General features: G+C 32.3%; 1 protein-coding gene across 2 annotated transcripts; it reads left to right on the top strand.

Annotated features, from left to right (window-relative positions):
- Nucleotides 1-1667: 1667 nt before the first annotated feature.
- LOC108480009 (pre-mRNA-splicing factor ATP-dependent RNA helicase DEAH10) lies at nt 1668-9244 on the top strand. 2 transcript variants are annotated; one of them, XM_017782904.2, is made up of 14 exons: nt 1668-1904; nt 3587-3685; nt 3758-3804; nt 3903-3983; nt 4068-4284; nt 4383-4800; nt 5080-5283; nt 5719-5879; nt 6175-6360; nt 6661-6892; nt 7024-7223; nt 7375-7509; nt 7693-7900; nt 8474-9244. In XM_017782904.2, the coding sequence occupies exons 2-13, from the start codon at nt 3594-3596 to the stop codon at nt 7874-7876; spliced, it is 2157 nt and encodes a 718-aa protein (XP_017638393.1). In that variant the 5' UTR covers nt 1668-1904; nt 3587-3593; the 3' UTR covers nt 7877-7900; nt 8474-9244. The 2 variants fall into 2 exon arrangements, with proteins under 2 accessions (XP_017638393.1, XP_052879403.1); XM_053023443.1 differs by having other exon boundaries at nt 8018-9244.

The following is a 9244-nucleotide window of genomic DNA, read 5'->3' as shown; positions in this document are numbered from 1 at the left end:
TTTCTAGATTTGTAATTACCCTTTTATTATCTCGATCAACTCCATTAGTTAAATTATTTTAAACAAAAATTATTTAATATTAATATAATTAAAATAAATATTATAACATGAATTTATTTTGTAATGTGACATAATTAGTTTTAGTACATATTATAAAAAATAGTATACGTTATTATTTTACATTGTGCATTCTTTTATTAATGATATAAAACCTAAACATTAAACATGTAATTGATTTTATGGTATATTATATAAGATATATACAATTAGCATTATATAATTAAAGTAGATTAATAATGATATGTAAGTCTATATACTATTACGTTATTATAATATACATGTTTATATTAATGACACGTAACATTAAACTCTAAGCATAAAACTAACTTTACAAGAGATTACGATATATACAATTAACATTATATAATATAAGGTAGATTAGTAATGATATGTAACATTATATACAACTATGTTAATATAGTGTACATTTTTTTATTAATGATACATAATCTTAAGGGTAAGTATTTGGTACACATATATTTTCCACATGTCTTCTTTTTATTTTTTATTATACCTTATATTCATTTCAGGGCAAAGTTAGAAAATTTTTTTAGGGGGCGGATGAAATTTTAATTTTTTATAGTTTATATCTTTATAATTTGTAAAGGATTAAATTGAATTTTTATAAGTTTAGGGGGTCAAAGTGCAATTTTACCCTTACTAATTTAAATTTTTTTAAAAAATTTAAGGGCGTAAAAAATAATTTTACATTTTAAGGGAGTCAAGACCCATACCAACTCCCTTGGCTTCGCCCTAATTCATTTATCATCATTTTAACCCTAATATGAAAATTTTAAATTTCATCGATAATGTACCAAATATTTACTCAACTTTATCTCCTAACTTTATGATATATTATGATATAACTCGGTCAATATTTTTAAACTTAGATAATGAAACCTACTAAGTTGATGGTTCACAATAATAAATAAATAAATTTAATTGATGAATAATTTTAATATGAAAATTTAAATATTATTAAATTGATATATAGATAGACCCAAGCTTTATTTATACTTATATATTAAAATAAGATTCAAAAGATTCATAGGATCTTCCTCACACTGGCACATGGTACACACTTACTATAATTTTTTATTTACATTTTATAAAAGTAGTTAATTTTTATTTTGATAATTTTAATATGTTTAAATTTAAATTTTAATCTTTATATTTTAATTTTAAAATGTAATTAATTAATTTAAATAGTAAATATTAGATTTATAAATACAAAAAGTAGATGTATTAAATTATTTAAAATAAAAGTAAGATAATTAAAATTTAAATGTAAAAAGTGTAAAAATTTAGAGTCATGATTGTTTGAACTGGGCTAACCGATCAGGTTATTAGTTTGAAAGAAGCATCAGGCCAGTTGACATGTAAACTAATACAAACCGAACTAAGATAAAAAATTAATTGAATTGATTTTGTTTTATTTTTAAATATATTTTTAATAATTTATTTAATCAAACTATATAAACTATTGACATACCAATTTGATGACTAATTCAATTTTAAAATTATAATTAAAATATATTTTAAATTTTAAAATTTTATTTTATTTTAGAAATTGATATAAACCGATAACATTTGCACTAAATAATGAAATAAAGCAATATAATCATAATTTATTTAAAGTTTAAAAATAAAGGTAAAAAGTTAAAATTCCCAAAACAGAACTCACATACCAAGCCCTAACCTCTAAACTTCCCAGATCGCCTCTCAAGTCTCACTACCGACTACCGCCTTTGCTCTCACTACCAACCACCGGCCACACCTTTGCTCTCACCACTGCCTATCCCATCGGTTTCTTTGGAGCACTCTTCTCTCATCTCCTTTGAAGGGTTAGTTTTATTACCATGTTTTTTTTTTCTGTGTTCAATGCCAAGTAGGATTATTGTCTCATGTTCTTGATGTTGAAGGTTACGAATTGCTGGGTTATTTTGTGTATGTTTAAATTAATTGAAGATTTTTGTAATTTAAGACATAGTTGCCGCACTTGTGTTTGAATGATTTCGGTGGTGGGATTAAATTTGAAAGGAATATTTGAAAGGGTTGTATTAAAAAATGGAGGAAGTGTTAAGAATGATGAAGAAATGCATAATTGGAAGTAACGCCAACATGTTTGTAGCTTTTGTTGAATGAGATGAGTTTATATGTACTATCAGTAGAATTTTGATAATTTATTCTGTTAATTTGATAACTGAATGTATTGGTGGTTGCTAGTAATTGTCTTTTAAGTGGCTAATTACAATGTATTGAGAAGCCTGCTTGTAGTGTTGATGATAATTTAAAAGTTTCAACAAATTATGTGGCAAAAGCAGGTTTGAGTTTGCTTGTAGTGTGTTTCAACAATCAACACTTATTTTGTTAATTTAACTTTTGTTAGTTTTTGGCATTTATTTATTTTTAATTATGAATAAATTTTATTTAAAATTAATTTTTTGTTTGATTTTATATTGTTTTTAAAACTTCAATTTTAGCATATTTGGATTTGGATTTTTGCGGATTTCTATATCCTGCGGATAATGATATTTAATTTGGATGCGGATTTGGATAATGATATTCGGATATTTGTGGATTTGGATAATCCAGAAAATGCAGAAATCTGACCTACTGCCATTCCTACTTTGTTTCGCTTGCAAGAAGAAAGTTATAACTTCAAAGTGTTAAGATCATCCATGCATTTACTTGAGTTGCACTGGTTTTCTCATATTTGCCACCAACTTTGGGGATAGGGTTTCCCTCTAAAAAAGTTTGCTACTGACATATTACGCAGCTTCACTTAAATTTAAAGCTTCTATGAGGTTATTGTTTTTGTTGGTTTGAAAAATTGCTTCCCAAATTCAATATCGATCATAAATCTCTTGACTTTATGTGTTTTAGTTTTGCTCCATATGAATGCCTTTGGTTACATGTTATTTGGGTCATTGATTCAATATTGCAAAATGAAGTCTTAACTGTTCTCGATGAATCACTTCTTTCTTTGGCATGCCTGCCCACCCCATTATGAAAAGTTGTCAGTGAAACAGATCACAAGGCTGATCTTGGTGGTTCTTCAGTAACTAATTTGTCTCAAAATTTATGTTTTTGGTTTATATTGTCTAAATTTGTATGCTTTAACTACCGTGTCTACTTTTTTTTTTTTTCTTCCCTTTTTCTTTTTATGTTGATTTTATGGTGGATGTTATTTTCTTGATGCCTGGCATTCTGGGTTATATTCATTTTATTAGTCAATATGAATTGTATTAGAGTATTGAGCTTCCAGTGGAGCTCTAATATTTTTATTACAGCTATTATTGCTTCTCTGGCCTTGTTTTGTAAAAGAAAAAATCGGTTTGGTTGGTTTTATAACCAAACTGGCCGAAAAAATGGTTGGTCGGTTCCCTTGGTTTTTATACAAATTTGGTTCGCTTTATACAAATAGGGAAGTCAGTTAAGTTGGTTTTCTATTTTTCTGAACTGAATCAACTGATTGCGCACCCTTAGTTTTGAGTCTCAAGTAGTTTTACCTTTTCTGTTACAGAGCAAAGATGCCATCAATGGCGGAATCCCAACAACCCAACGGCAACATCTCTTTTAAGCACAACCGAAATAATAACAACAAACCCAATTTCTTTGCCAGGTTCATTCTTCACACTCTGTCTCTTTTTCTAAGAATTGGAATTTGAATCTAATAATTACTTTTAATTTGCAGGAGACAAAAGATTTTAGAGCATCGGAAGTCGCTTCCTATTGCTTCAGGTTTGTTAGATTCCTACAGTCTCTTCCTTGGATTAAATTACTTTTAATTTTATGCCTTTTCTATTTAAAAATACAAAGGTTGATCCTTTTTATTGTAGTTGAGAGAAGACTTGTTGAGGTGGTTCAAGAGAATGATGTCTTAATCATTGTTGGAGAAACTGGAAGTGGGAAAACAACCCGTGCGTAATACTTTCTTTGGGTTTTTATTTTTAACTGCAATTGATAACGTTGTGATATTTATAGGCTGTTATATTTCTATGTAGAGATACCTCAGTATTTATTTGATTCTGGGTTCTGCCATGATGGAAAAACTATTGGGGTAACGCAGCCGAGGCGTGTTGCTGCGGTCACAGTTGCGAAAAGGGTAGCTGAAGAATGTGGTGTTGAGTTGGGACAAAAAGTTGGGTATTCAATTAGGTTTGAGGATGTCACCTCAAGCTCAACTAGGATCAAGTACATGACTGATGGATTACTTCTTAGGTAATCTTCTTTTGTTAAAGACATCTTGTTTTATATTGTTTAGTTATGCTGGAGTTGATGTTTAGCTGGTTTGATAAATTTTTTTTTCCCTCTTTCAGGGAGGCATTATTGGATCCGTATCTCTCTAGGTATTCAGTGATAGTTGTTGATGAAGCTCATGAAAGAACTGTCCACACTGATGTATTGTTGGGTTTGCTTAAAAGGGTACAAAATGTGAGGTCCAACTATATAAAAGATCAAACTAGTGTTGGTCATAAGAGGGCAAGCAATGGTGCAATCTTGGAGAAAGAAAATGCTGATCCCTGCATTGGTGTTTTAAACCAATGCCAGGGGAGGAATTTGTCACCTTTGAAATTGATCATCATGTCTGCCAGCTTGGATGCACATGTTTTCTCTAAATACTTTGGTGGCGCAAAAGCTGTTCGTGTTCTAGGACGACAATTTCCAGTTGGTGTATTCTATACCGTCGATCCCCAGACTGATTATCTGGATACTGCTATTGTCACCATATTCCAGGTTTGTTGGCAGTACTCTTTTAGTTGTCTTCATTTTTTATTTTATCTTTGCACTGGTTCTGGGGTTCAAATTTTTATGACAATGACAGTGTGTTTCTCGTTACCAGAATCATTTGTTTATTATATTTTTGTTTGTAGTTATATGTTGAAGGTATACCTTTATGATTTGTAGTTATATTTTTATGATTTGTGGGGAATGCCTTCTCCTAAAAAATGCCATTGGAATACTTTTGTAAAATATTGACCATATGGATCCTGATGTGTACCTACACTTTATTAGATTCATTCGGAGGAGGCTCCTGGTGACATTCTTGTGTTTTTGACTGGGCAAGAAGAGATTGAATCGGTTGAAAAACAAATCCATGAGAATTTACAACGGTTACCTGAAGATAAGCGGAACATGAAAACAGTTACTATATTCTCATCCCTTCCTTCAGAACAACAAATGCGAGTTTTTGCACCTGCTCCTGCAGGGTTTCGTAAGGTAGCTTCATAAATTATTTAATAGTGTGTATAAACGGGTGATCTTTGATATAGTAATTAATGTAAGGAATACACAGTGTATGATGTTGCCAGAATGAGAATTATGTGCAATGTAATGTCCTTACATTGCTGAAATCATGTTTTATCTGATTACTCTTAATGTTAAAACGAGAATAGGGTAGCAAGGGCTTATATTCTCTAAATGCAATCTATGTTGATCATACTTGTATTACTGCTTTTATGTTTACAGTATGATACAACTTTACCTTAAAGATGTCTTTAACTTGAATAATAAATTTAGTCTTGTAGACCATTTTTTGTTGGTTGACATCTATTTTATTTATTTCTGCTTTATTGTTTTAGTTTGTCAAATAAAATTTGATGAAACCTTCATTCAGGCGATCAGTTAATCATGTCAATGCATTGTTATTTTTAGGTTATACTAGCAACTAATATTGCTGAGACATCCGTGACAATACCTGGAATTAAGTATGTTGTAGATCCTGGAGTTGTAAAAGCTCGTTCTTATGATCCAGTCAAGGGGATGGAATCATTGATTATTGTTCCAACCTCAAAAGCACAAGCAATACAGAGAAGGTAGGGGATGAATGATAAACATTTTTCTTTTACATTTAACTTTTTTTTTTTTTAATCTCAGTTTATTGAGTGGTTTTCAAGAAGGATTGAGGGAGTGGTTGTTGCTGGCATTTTGGCTTAAACTGTGTCATTCTATTTTATGCTTCTTAAGTGACCTGCATTTCAATTTTGTTTGTGTTTTACCTATTAATATTTGGCCCTTTCTCTTATGTTTATAATTGAAGGTACTTGGCAAATGAGATGGTTAAGATGGAAGTTCTTTTAAAAAATAATGATATATTCTTTCTTGCTCTAGTGGACGTGCAGGGCGTGAAGGACCTGGGAAGTGTTTCCGTCTCTATCCTGAGAGCGAGTTTGAAAAGCTTGAGGATTCAACCAGGCCTGAGATTAAGCGCTGCAACCTCTCAAATGTCATTTTGCAGCTCAAGGCCCTGGGTGTCGATGATATATTTGGGTTTGACTTCATAGAGAAACCCTCAAGGTGAATTTCTCTAGAGGCTTTCCTTAATTTATTTGTGCATCTATGCAAATTTTTTTCTAGTTATTTCTTGATCCTTGAACATTGATGGAACTTGATTAGGTTAATTTTAGCTAATTGTGTAGATCTCTTTTGCTTTATGTTATCATCTTTTGCAGATCATAGAACATTGATTGTGTGATAAAATCATCTACCTGATTTTGATCACTGCTTAATATTGAGCAAATTTGGATAAAGTGAACTTTTTAATTACTGCTTTATATGGTGTATAATGGTGAATGACTCTTTTTTGCATTTGAACAGCGCAGCTATTAAAAAGTCATTGGAGGAGTTGCTCTTGCTAGGTGCTTTAACTGATGAATTCAAACTGTCAGATCCAGTTGGTCGTCAAATGGCTCGGCTCCCATTAGATCCTGTTTATTCTAAAGCTCTCATCCTAGCTAGCCAATTCAAGTGCCTGGATGAAATGTTAATTGCTGTCGCAATGCTTTCAGTAGAATCTATTTTTTATGAGCCACGTGAGAAGTTGGATGAGGTATTATATTGTCTGCGACAAACTTCTGTCCTTGTTATGCATGTGGACTTAAATGTTTTGATTTAGTTCTATGTTCTTTTCTACCGGTTAATGATGAAAACACATAAAATCCCTTTTTTCTTATTGGACAGGCAAGAACTGCAAAGAAATGCTTTGCAAGTTCCGAGGGAGACCATCTCACTTTGATTAATGTTTATCGAACGTCTATTGAGTTATTGGAGAAGAGAAAGTCTGAGATTGGCAAAGATAAGGCTGAAAAAGTTATGAGAAAGTGGTGCAAGGAAAACTTCATCAATAGCCGTTCTTTACGGCATGCTCGTGACATCCACAGGTTGGATACACACATGCCCGTATTTAGTTTGTTGGGACTTTCTCTCTTATTTCGCACACATTAAAACTCTTCTGTAAACAAGAGTCTTGAAAATGTATCTCCGAAAATTTGTAAGTGTGCCTCGCTAAGTCTATTAGTTGCTTCATTGCAGTCAAATCCGCCGACTTGTTGAACAAATAGGCCTTTGCATTTCTTCTTGTGGAGACGACACACTTCAGTTCCGCAGATGCCTTGCTGCTGCTTTTTTCCTCAATGCAGCTTTGAAGCAACCTGACGGAACATACAGGTATGGATATGATTTGATAGTAGCTTTTAGAGCATTCATTTTTAAGGATGCATTCATCTTTCTACATGATCTTCCCTTGCTTTATATTCTCATTTGATCGTATTAGATCAGCATTTAGTGTTTGTTTAGTTGTTCAAGAGGTCTGAGGTATAAGTTCCTTACATTTACCTAACCAAATGACAGGGCTTTGGCAAGTGGTGAGGTGGTGCAGATCCATCCAACATCTGTGTTATTCCGAACAAAAGCGGACTGCATTATTTTCAACGAGTTTGTCAAAACTACTAATAAGTACATCCGCAATATAACAATAATTGATGGCCTTTGGTTGACAGAGTTAGCCCCCCACTATTATGCCAAGCAGGAGTAGCAGTTTTCATATGAGTACTAACTGGTAATTTCCTTTTGACTATTCTTTTCCTTTTATCAATTGATTATGTTGTTGAAGCTCTACATCAATGACATTTCACTTTTGCTTTGGAACTGGTTAATTTGTACTGGGTTTTTCCAGGTAAGGGGCAGAGAAAATAAAAGAATGTGTTCAGTGATATCTGTAACGGAATGGATTATTCCAAGTTGTACTGCCTTAATTTACGTATAATATATGCTTATATTGCTTGGATTCTTCATTTTTCTTGAAATACTCGTGTTTGACTCCTATGTTCGACCAATGCATATCTAGATGTGGGTATAGTGATTGGATCATCCAAGGACCCCCTGGAGACCATGAACATCTTGGAAAAGATTGAAAATACCTGTGTTTAACATGTACCAATACCTGAGGGTCATAATGTATGCAATTTCTGTGTGCCTACATAATAATTTAAAAATTCAGAATAGATCTTTTTGCTCTTTAGCTTGAATGTTGGGTGGGATTCCTTGCATGTTTGAATTTGCCATTTACTTATCCTTTGACATCTATTAATTCCCAGATCCGTTTGTTTGATTTTTGTTTGCCTTGCAACAGCAAAAATATGTTGATTGCGGATTTGCATCCGTTAGTAGATATCTATTGTTTGCCTTTGAGATACTTGGGCGTGACGAAATCATTCCAACAATGGAATTCAAAAAGCATAGCTCAGTACTTCTGGAAGGCTTCTCTCAGTTTGTAGGACTTCAAATATGGAAGTTGATGGAGGCCCCTTGAACTTGAAGGGAAGAGCTCTCTCCAATCTGTACACTTGGGATGGAGTTATTAATCTTTGTATGTCATGTTAATCCAAGTTACGTATTCCAACACTGATCGTGAACATGAAGGTAAGGTTTTCTCCAGGTCTTAACAGGGCTAATCTTTTCAAGTGTAGTTTGTTTGTAATGATCTCTCTTTGGTTAGCTAGTTTCGCCATTGTTGTTTTTTCAAGAATAGCTTGTAAAGGATTAGAATATTGTTTGAACCTTATAAGTAAAAGAATAACTTATAGCACAAGTTACACTGGGAAAAAATTGGTTAAAGGGTATGTATGGTCCCAATCAGGTCGGGTCAGGTTGGGTCGAATTAGGTCTGATCTGATGAGTTATGATTTTTACTTGCTTCACAAAAGTGATATCAAAAGCTTGTTTCATATGTTTTTTTAGCCCAATTTTAGAGGGATGTGGAAAGTAATTGATTTGAATTTTTTATTTGGTGTCTACTTTCATCACGTGCCATTGAACCAATGACTTGTCTGTAGTTTGTTTTGTTATTAAGAAATTGTGTTTTGTATTAATATTTTATAATGAAATTATTTCATAAAAATAA

Source organism: Gossypium arboreum, chromosome 12 (assembly GCF_025698485.1).
Source record: "Gossypium arboreum isolate Shixiya-1 chromosome 12, ASM2569848v2, whole genome shotgun sequence".
Lineage (NCBI taxonomy): Eukaryota > Viridiplantae > Streptophyta > Magnoliopsida > Malvales > Malvaceae > Gossypium > Gossypium arboreum.
This window is presented reverse-complemented; position numbering and strand designations above follow the sequence as displayed.